The sequence below is a fragment of the Thunnus albacares genome, chromosome 24 (assembly GCF_914725855.1).
Source record: "Thunnus albacares chromosome 24, fThuAlb1.1, whole genome shotgun sequence".
Lineage (NCBI taxonomy): Eukaryota > Metazoa > Chordata > Actinopteri > Scombriformes > Scombridae > Thunnus > Thunnus albacares.
Genome location: NC_058129.1, coordinates 9,041,643 through 9,058,641, shown reverse-complemented (window position 1 = coordinate 9,058,641; position 16,999 = coordinate 9,041,643). Strand labels below are relative to the sequence as shown.

The 16,999-nt window shown below is 41.1% G+C and overlaps 3 protein-coding genes across 14 annotated transcripts; 1 reads left to right on the top strand and 2 right to left on the bottom strand.

Annotated features, from left to right (window-relative positions):
- Positions 1 to 122: 122 nt before the first annotated feature.
- mdh1b (malate dehydrogenase 1B, NAD (soluble)) lies at positions 123 to 4,610 on the top strand. Of its 4 annotated transcripts, none has more exons than XM_044344550.1 (10): positions 123 to 228; positions 325 to 437; positions 512 to 646; positions 1,505 to 1,647; positions 1,772 to 1,940; positions 2,023 to 2,368; positions 2,488 to 2,629; positions 3,001 to 3,176; positions 3,354 to 3,457; positions 3,553 to 4,610. In XM_044344550.1, the coding sequence occupies exons 1-10, from the start codon at positions 207 to 209 to the stop codon at positions 3,607 to 3,609; spliced, it is 1,407 nt and encodes a 468-aa protein (XP_044200485.1). In that variant the 5' UTR covers positions 123 to 206; the 3' UTR covers positions 3,610 to 4,610. The 4 variants fall into 4 exon arrangements, with proteins under 4 accessions (XP_044200485.1, XP_044200484.1, XP_044200487.1 ...); XM_044344549.1 differs by having other exon boundaries at positions 3,318 to 3,457; XM_044344552.1 differs by lacking the exon at positions 3,553 to 4,610 and having other exon boundaries at positions 3,001 to 3,157; positions 3,354 to 3,458.
- A 298-nt stretch (positions 4,611 to 4,908) lies between these two features.
- On the bottom strand, positions 4,909 to 11,677 carry retreg2 (reticulophagy regulator family member 2). Its single transcript, XM_044344548.1, has 9 exons — positions 11,357 to 11,677; positions 10,823 to 10,926; positions 10,553 to 10,583; positions 10,050 to 10,179; positions 8,830 to 8,914; positions 8,277 to 8,414; positions 7,865 to 7,953; positions 7,151 to 7,286; positions 4,909 to 6,742 (listed from the first exon to the last, which is right to left on the bottom strand). The coding sequence occupies exons 1-9, from the start codon at positions 11,608 to 11,610 to the stop codon at positions 5,934 to 5,936; spliced, it is 1,776 nt and encodes a 591-aa protein (XP_044200483.1). The 5' UTR covers positions 11,611 to 11,677; the 3' UTR covers positions 4,909 to 5,933.
- A 1,834-nt stretch (positions 11,678 to 13,511) lies between these two features.
- Positions 13,512 to 16,650, bottom strand: prkag3a (protein kinase, AMP-activated, gamma 3a non-catalytic subunit). Of its 9 annotated transcripts, none has more exons than XR_006400781.1 (13): positions 16,485 to 16,649; positions 16,287 to 16,338; positions 16,024 to 16,124; positions 15,844 to 15,925; positions 15,694 to 15,752; positions 15,409 to 15,469; positions 15,272 to 15,326; positions 15,061 to 15,187; positions 14,803 to 14,968; positions 14,652 to 14,689; positions 14,380 to 14,526; positions 14,062 to 14,254; positions 13,512 to 13,777 (listed from the first exon to the last, which is right to left on the bottom strand). XR_006400781.1 is itself a non-coding variant. In XM_044344238.1 (13 exons), exons 1-13 carry the CDS (start codon positions 16,500 to 16,502, stop codon positions 13,764 to 13,766), a joined length of 1,014 nt encoding a protein of 337 aa, XP_044200173.1. In that variant the 5' UTR covers positions 16,503 to 16,650; the 3' UTR covers positions 13,512 to 13,763. The 9 variants fall into 9 exon arrangements, 8 of the variants coding, with proteins under 8 accessions (XP_044200173.1, XP_044200171.1, XP_044200175.1 ...); XM_044344238.1 differs by having other exon boundaries at positions 14,161 to 14,254; positions 16,485 to 16,650; XM_044344236.1 differs by having other exon boundaries at positions 13,512 to 14,254.
- Between the last annotated feature and the right edge of the window lie 349 nt (positions 16,651 to 16,999).

The following is a 16,999-nucleotide window of genomic DNA, read 5'->3' as shown; positions in this document are numbered from 1 at the left end:
AAAAAACAGCATGTATCGTAAATACAAATGACGTGAAATATAATGTTTGAATTTAGTATTAATAAAACCAAACTGTGATATTTTTCTTTAAACAACAGCTCTCACAGTCAAAGTACCTCTTGACATTTTTTGTTTGCAGTGTTTCCTTCGGACACAAATAAGCGCAAAATCCCTGGTTTCCTAGCAACCAACGCCATCCGAATAGAATGGCAAAATTTGTGCTTGCTGGTAACGTTTGGTTTTACATTTTATTGTATAGTATATAGATATATAAACATCACATTATTATTTTATATTAATTTATACTATTTCCACCCTCTGCAGGTAAAACAGACTGCCCTCATTATGCCAAAGCGGAACTTTTAGCAGACAGCTTACAACGATCTCTGCCAAACTTCACGGTCCATAAGATCTCCATCCTCCCAGATGACTGGAAGGTAATCTTTCTTATTTTCTCTTGTCACAAATCATTCATATATTCTTCTCGTAACTTATTATGTTCTTTAATAAGGAATGGCTAGAGGCAACTTGCAAAAGAAATGGCTGGAAACACGAGCAGTCCCCTCTGATTTGGAGGGAACTCGTAGATCAAGGGGGCAAAGGGATGCTCTTAGGAGGCTTCAGTGACTTCTTGGAGCATTGCCAGGTAGGCATAAATTACACTTTTTACTTTATTAACAGCACAGTAATATTATAATACAAACAATAGTACAGGGAGTAATATAAACTAATCACAAAATTGCACAATGTAAAAGATACATGATACAGAAGTTAAGAGAGAAAAATAAGTGAATATAACTTTAAAAAGTGAATAAGCAATATAGCAAACTGACTTTAATCATCTGGCAATGTTGTCCACAATGTTTCTCAAGAGATGAGATGTCTTTAAAGCTTTTTTGTTTTAGATACTCTGCAGACAGAATCAGAGAATGTCTAAAGTTCAACATAATGCAAGTGTTTGTTAGGAAGAAACTAAAGACGTTGTGAATATGTTTGTTGACTCTACATTCAAAAATAAGACCATTCCAATGATGACAGGAGTTAGGGTACTTACTTTGAATACAAGTGAGAACACTTCTGATATGAGCATTATTACAAGAATGTTCCTTGAGAACCTTTCTGGCTGCTGCTGTTTGTGCCGCTGTTCTGACAGAAGCCAGACAGACACTATTATAAAATACTGACTTGAGTATTTGTGACTTGTTGCCTATTTTTGGCACTTCTGGTGGCATCAGCAGCTTCCTGAGACATGCTAACACAGCAGTCTGCTGTTTTTACATTACAGCATTAGGTTTCCTTAATTCAAATCATCCCTAAACTCGCACTCTCTGCTCCTGGACCTCTATTTTTAGTGATGTTATATATTTAGCCTCAGCATCATGCCATGGGAATGCTGCAGAGGGTAATTTTAAATAACTGCAGTCAACTCTGAATTCAACATGAGGGAGACAGACATGGAATCCACCTTCCAAACTTGCCTTTCTTTATATCAATGGTTCCGTAGGACTACTACAGCATCACATCAGACATGCCCACAGATATAATGCTGAGTGTTGCAGCAGAGAATCTGGAGACCAAGATGAACCTCATTATGGAGGAGCAGCATCGACTCAGTCTTATCCAACCCCTACAGATATGGATCAGCAGGTGGGTTAGTCTGAAAAACTCAAACCAAAGAAAAACATTTTTTCCTTTTAAGACTTTGTGGAAATGTCTCAAGTCTTAAATGTGTCAGCTACTACAATAGATTGGTTGTTTTGTACCTGCTTAGTGCTCTCAGCCCAGCCTGCCATTTCCTGATCCCAAATCTGCTCTCCACTGAGGTGTTCCCCCAAGTTTCAGCAATCTGCCTCCATCTTCTGGATCCGGAGGGGAATGAGGAGGCATTGCAGTGGCTGAGGTTGGAGACAGAGGACCTGGCTCTCCCTCTGCTCCATCAGGTATGGTATTGTTTTAACAAAATGTTATTTAATTAATCATCTCAAAAAGAAATTAAAGCCATCTGACTATATTTATGAACAGGTAGCCATTCACACAGATCTGGAACAAGCCTTCCAGAAAGCGGATGTCATCCTTCTGCTGGACGAGTGGTGGTCTGATGATACAGAAAATGAGGATGAGGAGGAAAAGAAGAGGAAAGTAAAGGGAATCTCAGACCGCTACACAGAGTATGGACAACTGATTGACGCAAGGGCCAAGAAGGAGGTGAAGGTGATCGTGTCCGGCGGCTCATTCGTCAACCTCAGGTGCTCCCTTCTCGTAAACAACGCACGCTCCATCGATAGCCGCCGCTTTGTCACCATGGCAACTCAGCTGGAGAATGAAGCCAGGGCCATCATTGCCAAGAAGTTGAAAGTGAGGCCTTCAGGTAGTTACTGTAAATTCTGTCACTGTCTGGTGATTCATATTCACCTTTATACCAGTTGAATTTTTGCAGCATGTCTGTTCATGCAAGATGAGTAATCTCTCCCTCTTCCTCTGCTCCAGATATTACAGATGTCATCGTGTGGGGAAACATCAGTGGTAGTTTCTACATTGACCTGCAGAGGGCAAAAGTTTTCAACTATGATGGAGCAATCAAAGGACCACCTTTTTTTTCCCAACCAGTCCTACAGGTTTTCCATGACAGGTTTGTAACAACAAAAACCATGATTTCAGTAGATAACAAGTCAAAGTACAAGTTTTCATTCCATAGTGTGCTTCAAACTCTAGATTAATGGAGTTATCTAGCTTTATATGCTTTACTCTTACATTTCATTGGTTAACTCCACCTACCTGGCACTTAAGCAAGCTAAAACAAACATAATATGATAAGGTCTGGCACTCGTTTACCATCAAATTATGTAACTGCCTTCCAAACCATACCCTGCTGTGACTTCAGTCTGTGCCAGTGTTGATTGCACAATAGCCTGCATCTGACCCAGAAATCTAACCCCTCTGATCAAAAACATCTTACACTGGTATTTGCCAAAAAGCCAATGATCTTCTTTTCCCTTCCAGGAAATGGCTGGAGACAGAGTTTCAGGACTTTGTACGTCGTCAGCGTGCAGCTGTGGTTTCAAAGACCTGCCAAGGAGCTGCCATGTCAGCCACCAACGGGATTCTCACTGTGCTAAAAGCTTGGAATGGCACCTGTAGTCCAGATGAGGTCCTCTCTGTGGGTGTGCTATGCTCAGGTTAAGACACAGAAAACACAGTGGGGAGCGGGTAGTATGTACAGGGATGAAGTTTAAGAAAAGAGACTGAACTCATATCTTTAAATCCCCTGCTTTTGACTGTTTAAACAGTGAAATGTGATTGCACTTGGCTACTTATAGGTCACTACAATCTCCCAGATGGCATTGTTCTTTCAGTTCCAGTAACCTTCACAGACGGTAAGTGGTCCACGCTATTTGAAGTGACAGTTGGAGATGAGCTGAAGGAGAAACTCCAGCTTTCTGCAAGTGAGCTCAGACAGGTATGTGTGTCTAGTTGCAAAAATGCTGTGCTCAACACATATTTTCATAACTCCTCGTTAACACTTGAACATGTGGTGTTTTTATTCTTTCCCAGGAAAAAGAACTTGGATCAGAAAACCGCATGATTGTTATGAATCAAGAGGAAGCTTAACAGACATAAAAAACTGTTTTATGTTAAGATTTTCCTGTAAAAAAACAAAAAAAATCACTTGCATATTGACAACACTAACTAAAAACATAGAAGTTGCTTAAAGTAATCAAAAGAAATAATGAGATAAATTTCAGTGCCACATCTTGTTTGTTTCAGTTTGTTCTTTTATTCTCTTTCACATGTGGAGTTGCAGTTTTATTTTATTATTTTTTTTTACCAGTTTAACGACATTAAATCTTTTCCGCTTTTGTGAAACTCTTCCATAGCTGTTATATTTTCAGATGTAAAAGATCAAACTGAGTACTTTATGGAAAAAGGAGAAATTAGAAAATATATTCCTTTTTTAAAATTGTACAGTTCAGTAAGTGCTTTTTTTATAGATCAAGAAGCAATATTTTAAGCATAAAACACACTACTACCATACACAAACTAGTCTGTTAATATCCTTCTCTAAATCTGATGTTATCACCTGCTACCCGTTTCCATTTACAGTTGGGCAGTCTTAAAAATGAGGACACATCAAAACTTTTATTCCCCTTGTTGGAAAATAAATAAACCAACTGAATTTAATGGGCTCTTTTAAACGGAAACATTCAAATTGATTCTTTTTTTTTCTCACAATTTGTGCAGTACTTTGTCAGTCGACAAGGAGACCTTTAACAGAGTGCTGTTTTTACATGCAGAATATACACGTTCCTTTTTCAGCATTTCTACACTATACACAAGGAGGCATTGACTGAAAAAAAAAAGGAAAGGTTAGTACAAATACAGTGCACTACGACAAGTCGGGAAATGGACACATATTCTGCGATGTTATATTCAATTTTGTACAACCCACCCCTGAGATTTGGATGCTGAGTGGTTTACAAAAGCAAAACCTGCCTCCTCATACAGTCGAGCATAGATTTCTTGTCAATTTTTGCCATGTCAAAAGTTTTCTATGAATCCTCAGCAGCGGCCAGATAGATAGTGTGATTAAAGTATTATGTCCCTTGAAAAAACTGCAAAAAAAATACCCAACTTCTCCAGTAAAATTAACCCTCTTTTGAGAAACGACCTCAAATATTGATCCTGGTAAATACATGCGTGATGTATGGCATGCATGGACTTGTCGTGGCACAAACGAGGTTATTTGGTAAATATACATATCCCAGTGATGACTATACATGTACAAATAGTTTGGGTATAGACGGGCCTTTCTAACAAGAAGCCTGTTGTAGATCAAGAATAAATTCAATTACATACTGATGTATGAAATCAAAACTCTACTCACAAATATGAACAAAAATGAGGCATCGATCACAGAGAGGGAAGTCGGGAACGTTTTATCTTGCCACACCAAAGTCACTTGTATGGGTAGAGATCTACTACTTGTCAACATCCAACAATGTCAAAGATTAAGTTTCAATTTCCAGGCAACAAGTGAAAGACCACTAATGTCAAATCTGTAACCTTGGATTTAAGGATAAAGTGATGGATAATACTATTGTTTTACTAAGTCTAACTCTGGGAATATGCAATTACATTTTAAACCTGGATGTCAATGCTTATCATACAATCATTAAGGGCAACTGAAGGGATAAAACTTACTTTTAAACTCCCTGTCAGCACAACAATTAAGTTTCATTGACTGACCGTTAAATTAAATAATTTATAGCATATATTAATAGTTATATAATCCAACATCTCAACTCTCCGCAACACCATCTGGATAAACATCTGGCGTCTGACAGAAAACAAGGTGGAAGGGTTTGAAAATAAAGCTATCATTATTGTGACATGAGGCTGAACCTGGGCAGGTGTTTCGCTACGCAGTGGGAAATTAGCTTGCTAAATTATCGAGCAAATTTCAGTGCTAGATGATCGAGCAAAACTCGGAGCCCAGACCCCCTGACAATAATGTCTCTATAACTGTTAACCCAACCTGGCTCTGCCTTAAACCCCCTCTCATTAAACATGGTACTATCAGGCCAGCAGGCAGTTTAACACCACAAAAATTACTCTTCAGATCAATGCTGTGTCATTATGAATGCCACTTGATAATAACTGATGATCCCCATAATGTGATGGTCCTGAACTAGAAACAGCTCAGGTACCAAGGCAGAACAGACCCCTGTAAATTTGAGGCTATGAAAACAGAACGCACATAGTTATCTCAACCATCTGCCACACAATCACCAACCAACAGTATTAAACGCCAAACTCTTTGATAAATGTTTTGTATATAGCAGTATGTATGTATGCATGTATATGTCATTCTAACGTACAAATAAAAACAAAAACAGTTGAAGACGGGGGCGGGGGGCGGGGAGGTAACAGGGAAGCTATGACTGTGGTTGATGTTGAGGAGATGGAGGTGTGTCTGGAGCTCCTGAGGCTCCACCCACCACCTGTCTATCAGAGCTGAGGTCCAGCCCCTCATCCAACTGCTCCAGTTCACTTTGGTCCAGAAGCTCAAAGTCCTCTTCCTCGGTCGGAACTAGTGTGTCATCAGGCATCTCCTCGCCACCGCCGCTTTCTGTCGTTATCGCCTCATCCAGGTCCTCATCGGGCCCCAGCGCTCCTATTGTGGCAATTGTAGTGTGAGCAGTGGTGTCGGTTGGTTGGGTGGAGGTCTCCAGAGCGCCCGGTGGGGTTTCGGTGGGAAGGAACTCAGCCAGGGTGGGTTCCTCGCTAGCCTCGCTGGAGCGCAGCAGGGCTGACAGAGTGTTCTGCACCACAGTGGAGATAGCCGTGCTCACTATCTCCTCGCTCAAGGCCTCCAAAGAGCGCTGTGCGCCGTGGGTTACTTCGGCTTCCTTCCCGTCTCCCCCCTGTCTCCCCGCTTCCTCCCCTGCGCCTGGCACAGGCAACAAGCTCGCCTCACCCCCAGGTGGTCGTCCATGTCCATTGAAGTGTGTGTTCACAAAGTGGAGCGGGGACGCGAGGTGCTGGATGAGGAGGCTGGCGGGGCTCAACGGTTCCCCCTCTGAGGGAGCGCCAGCCTGGGCTCCGTCTCCCTGGCCGGGGCCTCGCAGAGGAAAGTGGAGCAGGCTATGCTCAATGGATGGGAATTCCTCAACTGAGGGGAACTCAGGGAGATCCCGCAGATAGGCCTCCTCTGGGTCGCTGTGTAAACTCTGCTGGTCCAGATCTGTAATGTAGGTGAGACAGCAAAAAAAACAAACTCTACTGACTTTTTGGTATTGAAAAACAGGACAAAAAATGGAAAAAATGACCCATTTATTATTTCAGGAAGTACAGTAATTACTGTCAAATATACAGTAAAAGTTGCTCTTTCTACTTGAGTGCAGACTTTAAGTGGAAATGCAGTAAAAACAAATTGATGCACAAAATCAGTCATGCATGACAGTGGTCTGCACACACACAAATAACTTTAGTACTTTAAAATAATGAGAGCTAAACACCAGTTTTCTAAGTTTTGTATTCCTACTGGCTCCAAAGCTCAAACTACCCCAACCTTTGACCACCCACCCAAGCAAAAAGACTATTTCTACATTGGCAGAAATTCAAGTGTCTCATTGACCCGAGTGATATTTACCTTCAGAGACATCCGTGAGTTGAGGTGTGGTTGCTCTGGACACGGAGAACCCTCCACTCTCCAAGATGGACGCCTCCTCATCCGACAACTCGGAGTCCGTGATAGCCATCGCCAGGGCCGTGGTCTTCACATCCACCTGAGCGACAAAACCACGTTGTTACAGTATCTTCACTGCACAATAGAGGAGTGGTTGTGAACACAGGGGCTACTTACAGGGGTCACAAGATGGGTTTTTAAATGACGACATTAAGTCTTTTGCAAATAAATCTTTCTCATACTCCTACTGAAGATAAAAGAAATTAGTGGTATGCTTTGAGTTAAATATATAAAACAGACTTTGAGGTCAAGAGTCCATCATTCTGTGTATTTACACATGCACCAGTAAGCATGAACACAGCAGTAAACCATACAGATAAATTGCATAAGACAGTACAGTGACTGAATACCTGACATAACATCAACATCATCAATTACTGAATGGAACTACGTGCGTCTTATGTTATGTTATGCCAGTGGAATGTGGTAATACTTGATTGATCGAAGATTTATCTTGAAGTCATTTACTACACCACGCTACCTAGCTCCATTCCAGCTATACTCCATCCCTGCACTCATGAAGACCAAGGCTGACCTCTCCACACCACATACCCTGCTCACAGACGTCTACTCTATGTGAAATTAATGCGGGTTGAGTTTTTCCCGTTGAGTCCATACCGTCGGGGCAAAGCAGGACAGCTCCTCCTCACTCTCGCTCTCCGTTTCAGCTCTTGGCTCGTCCCCCTCTTCCAACTCCTTCTTCACCTCTGTTAAAAAACATAGAGGAACTTCTACTAACAATTCCTTGGTATTGAAACACTGTGTCATTTACACAATTGCATAACAGGTGGCGTTACAATGGCTGTTATTCTTTCGGTTTGCGGTGGCTTGTGCCTGAGGTTAGATATCAGTAGGAGGGGAAAGAAAGGTGATCTCAAGCACCTTGTGTAACACTTTCTCCATACAAAAGTCCCGTATAAATGTTGTAAATACAATCATGTGTTAATGGCTGCAGCAGTTTCATTTAATGCAATGCATACATCACTTAGGCCTAAATCTATAAGCCTGACAGTGTCACAGTAGCACTCACTCCTCTTGTCATGCTTGCGGTGTTCAGTATCTCCCTTCATGCTGTAGTCCAGTTTCATCAGGATTGGCTCCAAGCCGGTGTACATCCGCTGGATCAGTTCGTGATACACCACCAGCGGCCACAACAGCACGCTCAGCACTGAACAGGTACACAGACAGAACATTGATTACTTGATAGGCTGCCTTTATTCTTCACGAGTACCAAAGTGAGATACAATTGGGCAAAAAAGGCTGATTTTGTAATGAGGATCCAGTTATGTGATCTACGAACGAGGTGTGAAGAGATACATTTACAGCTGATGTAAAAATATCCATGCGCGACAAACTATTAAAATACGAGCATGACCTATTACGTAAACATGATCCTGCACCAAAAGCATTCCTGATATTTAGTAAATAGCAACGATGTATAACCACAATAAAATTATATGACTCTGTTAATTGCTATTATTACCTATAATCACACACTCTCTGTTTGTCGTGAAAAGAATCCACTCCGGCGGAAAGTCAGGGCTTAGAGTTCATTTATGTCAACGAGACAAAAGATGGCTCACCTATAATATAGGAGATCATGATTCCTGGAACATAATGTCCAACCACGGCAAGAACAAAACAGCCACTGCACATCATCACACAGAACTGGGAGACAAAACACACGAGAGAAATTAGGTTACTACACCTTCAAGCTGCAACGGGTACAAGAAGAGGAAGTGAAATAGTATCACTGCTGCAGGTGTGTGGTACAGTATGTCTGTGTTCTAGCAACTGCAGCATCTGCGGAGATTAGACAGTATGCGTCGTGCCTAGAAGATTCCCAGACTTTACATGGTTTTTAGTCTCCCGGTAAACCAAACATAAGCATTTTGTTGTTTAGTCAGCCAAATTGTTCACTGTTGTGTTCGCAATCGATAAATAGCACAAGGCTGATTAAGAGTAATGGTAATGGTGATTAATCAAAAAGGGGGGATTGTTTTCCCCAGGTCATTCTCTATCCTGAGAGCAGTAGGTCATGACCTGTCTCTTTCAGGGCGGTTCATCTCTCTCGCAACTGAGGTTGGCTGAGATAAGCAGCTGTCTTGATAAGGCTGGCTATGTCCTATGGCAGCCAAGGTCGGGTGGAGATACGCTGTGCTTTGTGCAGACAGTCAGACGGGTCTCCTCTTAGAATGGACTGCATGTGACCTGTGTACAGGCTACGTGACTTCAGTTCACTTTAGTCAGCATAGTGTCTTGTTTATAGTTCCCAACAGAGGCATAGATGAGTAAAGAATAACCTTATTGGGGTGAGGTAAGGGTAAGGATTTGGTGAAGGGTTTAAATACTTGAGTGGCGTTTCAGTGTTTTCACTTGTACTCTACTCTGTTCTCCTCGATCGAGCGTCAATAAATGTTCCTGTGTAATACATCCTGGTCTCCTGACAATTTCTTCACTTTAGATTAACCAGCTCTCCATCATTTCTTTCACATTTATGTAGACAGATTTTTTCACTACCAGGCTTTTGGAAAAAATCCACGTTGAATAGGATGAGATATCTGAGATTGGCAATTATTATACTTCTGCCTGGTCTGCTGATACTATTATAAAGCTCTTTCGACAGTGAAATCCACATTTCTTAATTCACTTTCACCAATTCTTTACTTTCTGTAGATGCATTTACAGTTGCACTGTTACAAATTTAACCAAAAACACTTAGGGTGTTTGAACTATCCAACACTGTTTTTATGTTCACAGTGTTCATGATTCCTATATATCATCCTGGGTCAAAGTGCCGTACCTTGCCATGGTTCTGCCGTTTGTACTGCAGCATCTCCTGCAGGTACAGACAACAGGTCAAGTAGCTCTCAGCCAGATGGTGGCTGAGCTCAGGAATACTGAGCAGTCGCTGCTCCGCGCTCATTGTTTCACTGTATGCGAACAAGAATACAAACACAGGAAGAAGATGACAAAATCAGCCCTCAGCAAAAAAGAAAAACACATTCTTAAGTACTTCACGCTGAAATGCTCTCTGAGAGGTAGCGTAGGATTGCATGTTTATGTTATGACAATGAAGGGAGGGAGACACACACAAAACAGACTAAACTAGACCGGTAGCATACAATTAGCTATGATGAAATGGTGTGAAATATGAAGCAAACATCATAAACAAAGAGACAAACTCAAGTACTTTTCCATTCACGCAGTTGGAACTTTACAGATGCTCCTTGAATTACTTCAGGAAATGCCAATACAAGAGAACAATACAGTATGTAATCTGTTTATCATGTACACACTACACACCTTTGTACAGGGGCAGCCTCCGCATGTTGAACTGCAGAAGGGGAGACACACAATTAGCAGCAGATAATGAACAAATGTATTATATAAAAATGTATTATTTAAACATAATCATGGGCTTTTCTGGTGTCATGAGTGTGTCCAATTTAGTGTCTCCCCACTGGAAATCATAAATACACAGAGTGTAAACCCTGATATTGTCACACCAGGCATCTCCATCCAATGCTGACAAAGCCTAAGCAAAACTGAAATGACATAAAGGCCTGGGCTTACCAGTAATGATGGGCAACTTGGGCTTCCATCTCTCCAGTAGCATAAGTCCCAGCAGGGACACACTCAACAGGAACAGAGGCCGCAGGGAGGTGGAGGACAGGAGCCTGAGGGAGACACACACACACATACACTGTTTAACACGTATACATTTAATAATCATACCTATAATCTCACTTCCACACCTGACTTTACAAATACATCTGCATAGCACTTCTGTTACATGGCCTCCTGTGCAGGAGAAAGTCACAATCTGTCACTGACAGCTGATAAACAAGGCCCGGGCCACTCAGCATGACATGAGTGTTTGCTAGGATTTTTAAAAAAAGCTTCGGCTGCCTGTTTTAACAGCGCCATAATGTATTTGTAGAAATGGTTTAATGGCGTGCAAGCAACGTTAGCATTAGCCTAGAGACGTGGGATTAGCTAACTTATCCTGACATTCACTCGTTAATATCCTAGGCTGCGAGCTAATGGTACGCCTCACAACCTTATCTCGCTATCGGAGAGGTGATATAATGAAGAAAAAGTCGCTACCAGAATAATGTGTTGAGTGTCAAGGCGACAGAGATGCTGTACAACGGCCTCTCCCACACCAGCAGCCTCTGCATCCACAGCAGCGGGGACTCGTACTGCGATAGCCAGCCCTGTAGACGCTCTCGCAGGCGGACGAGCTCCGGGTTTCCGTCCCCGCAGGCCTGCTCCGAGGTCCCGGCGGGGAACAGAGCCTCCAGGCCGACCGAAGAGGAGGTAACCGAGGGGCGTCTTCTGGCCTCCTCTCCGCTCGCCATGTTGGTTTTTCCCCCACTTTGTTATGTTGTTTTGGAGATCACGGGGTGTGTAGAGAGATCAGTATCAAGTTTGAAGTACTGTAAAAAATACAGCTTCCGGTTGTAACTTTCACAATAAAAGAGGGTGCTTAATTTATGTTGAAAGGGAAATAATGATGATGATAATAATAATAATAAAGTTTATTTATTTAGCGCTTATCAAAACAAGCAGTAACAAAGTGCTTTACGAGGTAGAGACAAAAGAACAAAATATAGAATACAAAGCCAAATACAGACACATTAGAGAACAAACATTTTCTCACAAGTAAAAAATGATGGTTGGGTCATGATGGCTCTCATGTTCAAATTCAAAAGAGAAGAAAGAAGAAGAAAAGAAGGAAGGTCCAAGGCAATCTCCTGGCAAAAAGTTTAAAAACCTTTATTCAGATGGCTATTTTTGAGAACAGAGTATAATACTAACCTTAACCCTAACCTTAACTCCCAAACCCTAACCGTATGATGGCAAAGATAGATACGAGCAGATCACAGACCCTAAGGGGTCAAACTAAGAAGGAAAAAAAACAAAAACAGCATGGCTATTAGATGGGAAGACATTATACAGATATCTCAGAGCTTGGATACATTACATGGATCAGGGAGTGCACAATTAATGCAAAGCAGTAAACTACCCAGGAGAGAGTATTAGACATTCATGGGAGAACTGTAAGGATGCCAGGCCACTGTGCAATGCCCCCTGTGTACTAGGTCTGACATGCAATTTGGGAGGTAGAAAAAAATTTTTTTGATAATGGATTTATCATTTGAGTCATTTTCTGGGCAAAAATGACTAAATTGGCTTGTTTCAGTATTTATATACTTTTATATATAAATATAAAATATTTTTTTCCTGAACAAATAGTTGGATAAAATAAGACATTAGAATCACAAGCAGAAACAGGTTTAATGCCAAGTAGGTTTACACGTACAAGGACTTTGCTTTGGTGCTGTGGTGTATAATAGTCAGAAAAATAAAAGGTAAAGAGAAAAATACCACTACCACAGATGACAGGTGACATAACTGTATGAAGAATAAAGTGAGAAGCGCTATGAAATTGTACAAGAATCTAAAGACATCACCCTGGACTCTATTTTCTGATATTTTATAGACCAAATGATGAACTGAAAAAATATCAACAGATTAATCTATAATGAAAATAAGCATTGTTTACAGCCCTAGTTGTCATTTTGAGATAAAAACAATTGTATTTGCACATGGAGCAACGAGTTCAAGTACTGTGAAAATGAAAGACGTGGAATAAGATAACTTAGTATTTAGCATATATTCATGGTTAGTGCAGGTTACATGATGCAGTTCAAAGTTTTCTGTAATAAAAACTTATATATCAGTGATCACTTTAATTAAATATTAATTACACAAAGATTTTATGTCCTGCAAAATCATTTTACTGTGAATGTAATATTAATTTCCGGATTTATTCTTGATCATTTGTGGCAGCTTGATGTACCAATGACACAGATGGGCGGACGGATCACAAGGCCTGTCACGGATGAAAAAAAAAATAGTCACGTGTTTCCTTGTTTACTGTATGGAGAGGATGGAGTTAACGCCTCAAGAGTACCACCGTGTGGTCAAAGATACTGCTGCATGTACGTATGTTGCATAAAGATAAAACACTGAAGACTCTCCCCCACATGTGCAACCTCTCACTGTCAATGCCACTACTACTAATTCTGACAGTATTTATTTTTGCATAGGCTATTGCACGTTTAATCTTTATTCTTATATTTCATTTCCCATATAACTGAATGGCAGTCTGTTGTAAACTCTTCTGCACAGCTTCAGCCATAGACCACCTATTTCCCCATTAAATGTGAATTGAAAAGACCACTCAACAGCAAGCTTCATTACAAATGTTTAATACAGAAATATACAACACAGAGTAAACATGATGATCAATTTGATCAAACGCAGTCATGATGGACATTGTGCAGGAGACCTTAAAGATTCATGACAGTGTCGAGGAGACTGTAAGTTCAGCTTCCTGTGTCCATTATTGTTGCTTGAACGTAGCACATAGATCACAAAAGACATTTGAATGTAAACAACAGCACAACCAGGGAGTTTTTCTTCCTCTTGTGATCTCTCATTTCAGTCACATGGGGATTCCTGAAAAACATAAATGAAATCAGCCACTATTCTACTCAGCGTCAGCAACTATGCTCAAAAAATTCAGGCAATCCTTGCTTGCAAACATCAGCCAAGCAGCTGGGATTGTGTGCGTTTGTGTGCCTGTGTTTCAGAAAGCATTAGTGGCACTAATTTAAAAGCGGCAGGTTTTCTATTGCACACACAACTAGATGACATGAGGGGTCAAAGCCTTTGGATGCTGGTAATAACACAGCAGGATGGGATGTGGGTTGTTGGGGAAGGGGAGAGGCTCCAGAGCCTACCTGCCTGGGTACACTGCCAGGACTGAAGTCTACACAGGGGATAAATGAAGGAAGGGGGACCCTCTGGTCCATGGTGCTAGGACAAAAGGGCATCAATACCTGCAGGGGATAATACCATGGCCTGCAGCAGGTCAGATAGAGAGATGATGCCCTTCACCACGTCAGCCCTGTCCACCAGGACCAGCCGATGGACCTGGGATGAGGAGGAAAATGACGAGGTAAGACAGAGAATACTCTCCTGTATTTCTCCGATCTAATGATACATGAAATCTTTTGAACTCTTGAAGAGGCCAAAATCTTTTCAAGGGAAATATATACCTCAGCTTTGACTATACGGTCTATGACAGTTTCCAAGGTTTCATCGGGATAGCACTTGATCACACCCTCAACAAAACACCAGCGCATGCGAACGGCCTCTTGCATAGTCATGTTCAGATTGTTGTAAGTCTTCTGGGCAGCTAGATTCTGCCATGGAACAAACACATATATCCCAGTTTGTGAACAATTGTCAGCCAACTTTTTAGTTCAACAAAAAATAGTATAGGATATTATATATCTTGAATAAAACCATGTTTCTCTGTAGTACTTACAATCACATCAAATCTGGAGTAGAGTGCCACCACTTTGCCTGAGAAAACAAATTATTGGATGCTGTAACATCAGTGCTAGTCTACCCATCAATACTAAAAAAAAAACATACCTCTATGACCTACGATTTGTAAAAGTGCTTAAAGAGCATACCTTGTTCGTTCACCACCGGCAGTGCAGACACCCTCCGTTCTACAAAAATGGAGAGCGCATCATGAAGTGTTGCTGTTTGCTGAACTGTGGCGATGTTCCTGAAAGTTCCAATTCCAAGTTCCTGGATCTGCCTCCGAATGAACGCCGGCTTAGGAACTGTTTTCCCCTGAAAACATGCAAACACCATGGCAGAAGAAGACATTCAAGTTTTGTCTTTTCTTATGGAAACATAAGTTTAAAGAGTTAAAGCTTGCTCACAAATATATGGAGGAATTTGAGGATCCTTTTGTGGGTCAGAATGTGCAAAACATTTCCAGACTCTGGATCAATGACGGGCAGCCTGTGGATCTTATGTTTGAGTAAGAAATATATGGCTTCAAAGAGGCTAGGAGGAGAGGAGAGAGAGCTCAATGTAAACAGAGTTCAAACAGTATCCAAGATTACATCTGAGAGTGTTGCGTGCACTCACCTGGCCTCTGGAGATATACTGATGAGGAAGTGATTGGAATACTGTAAATAGACATCTAGACAGAGGAAGAGAGAGCTCTAATGCAAATTCACAAAGATGTACAGAGGTAAAATCATTGATCCGTGCTGGTTATTTACTTTTAAATGAATCACCTCTCCATGTCTCAATCTTGTGGCTCTCCAGCTCATACATTTGAACCTTTAGAGAGAAACCAAAGGTTACAAGTCAATAACTAGATTAAGGTCAAATCAAATATTGCATCCCTGCAAAATCTGCTGTCTTTTTTGTGCTGCGGACTGTGTTCTTTGTTTTATGACTGTCTGTGGTTTATAATAAGATGTGGCGTCAACTAATCTGTGTGATCAGTCATGAGAAAACTATCTACAACAAAAAATTACATTAAAAAATGTATTCATTCTCACCATAGGGGACTTGTAATAGCAATGGAGGATGTTGATGAAATCTGTAATAGTCAGCATACCTGTGAGAGGAAGAGATTTATGCTCCCAATATTATAATTCACACAGTGACCAATATTTTACTATGTCTTTTCCATTAATTCTTTGTCTTACCCACAAATTTCTGTAACTTGCTGTCCCATAGAGGCGCTGCCCTCAAGCCATTTGCCACCAGTGCAAAAAAGGCTGTTTTCACCTTCAGAAGTAGATCAGTTCCAACAGTCAGAGTGAGGATTTACAAGCATTTTCAGTATGAGATACTTGTATGTTTCCTTTCAACAGCTGCAGTCTTACTTGTAGCGTGGTATCAAATATGACCAGTTTACAGCTGGTTGGAATGGCATCGTAACAGCGGTGGCTTTTCATGAAATTCATGTAGATAGCGGCATCAGCCTCTAGGAGGAGATATTACATATTATAATAGCTGATCACTCCCATGTGAATCTGCACAAGAAAGAGACACGGACACAGTCATGCATGTACACACATTACTTGCATGTGTACACAACCCAAAAGACAACCATGAAAACACACATGCATGCCAGTTATTGTAATACCTATTGTAATACCTTGTTTCTGTATTTCCTGCTTCTGTTTTTGGAGTGATACCTACAACACAAGTGCAACATTCCCCACATGACATTGCTAAAATAGTCTGAAATCCACAAGGCTACTCATTTCCTTGGTTCCAATAATAGCTTAAACTTCACAAACAGTATTCCCCTAATCATATTCATTTCAAAGTAAGATTTCACCTGTGAGGAAGGCTCCATATTTCTCTTGTGTGTCCATGAAAAAGTTGTTGTCAAAGCAGCAAACTCAAACTGCTAGTGACTCTGACTCCGTTCAGTTCGTTACGCTTTCCTACGAGGCAGTTGGGTCTATATTAGGAGCTCTCAAGTGGTATGTGTCAGGCCCGGGTTGCAGGGGAGGGGTAAAAAGAGGCTGGCACAGGCTCAAGGGGGAGGGACCCTCAGGATTGCTTCCTATCTCTGCCAAACATGCTCGTCATCACCTTGCCTTCATGGTTGTTTAATAGGAATGCATTTGCTTTCAAGACACACTCTCAATATGTGTTGTAATACTTACTGTCACTATTCACTGGCTGCACAGGAGAATAGAGCACACAAGATGCAACATGACTACTGACATAGCATTAACCGCTAAAAATGTTTTATAAATACAGCTTTTATGATTTATCAAAGTACATTTGCACTTGCTATTTCAGAAATTAAATGGCATGAACTCTTGATCTATGTAGAGTAAATGT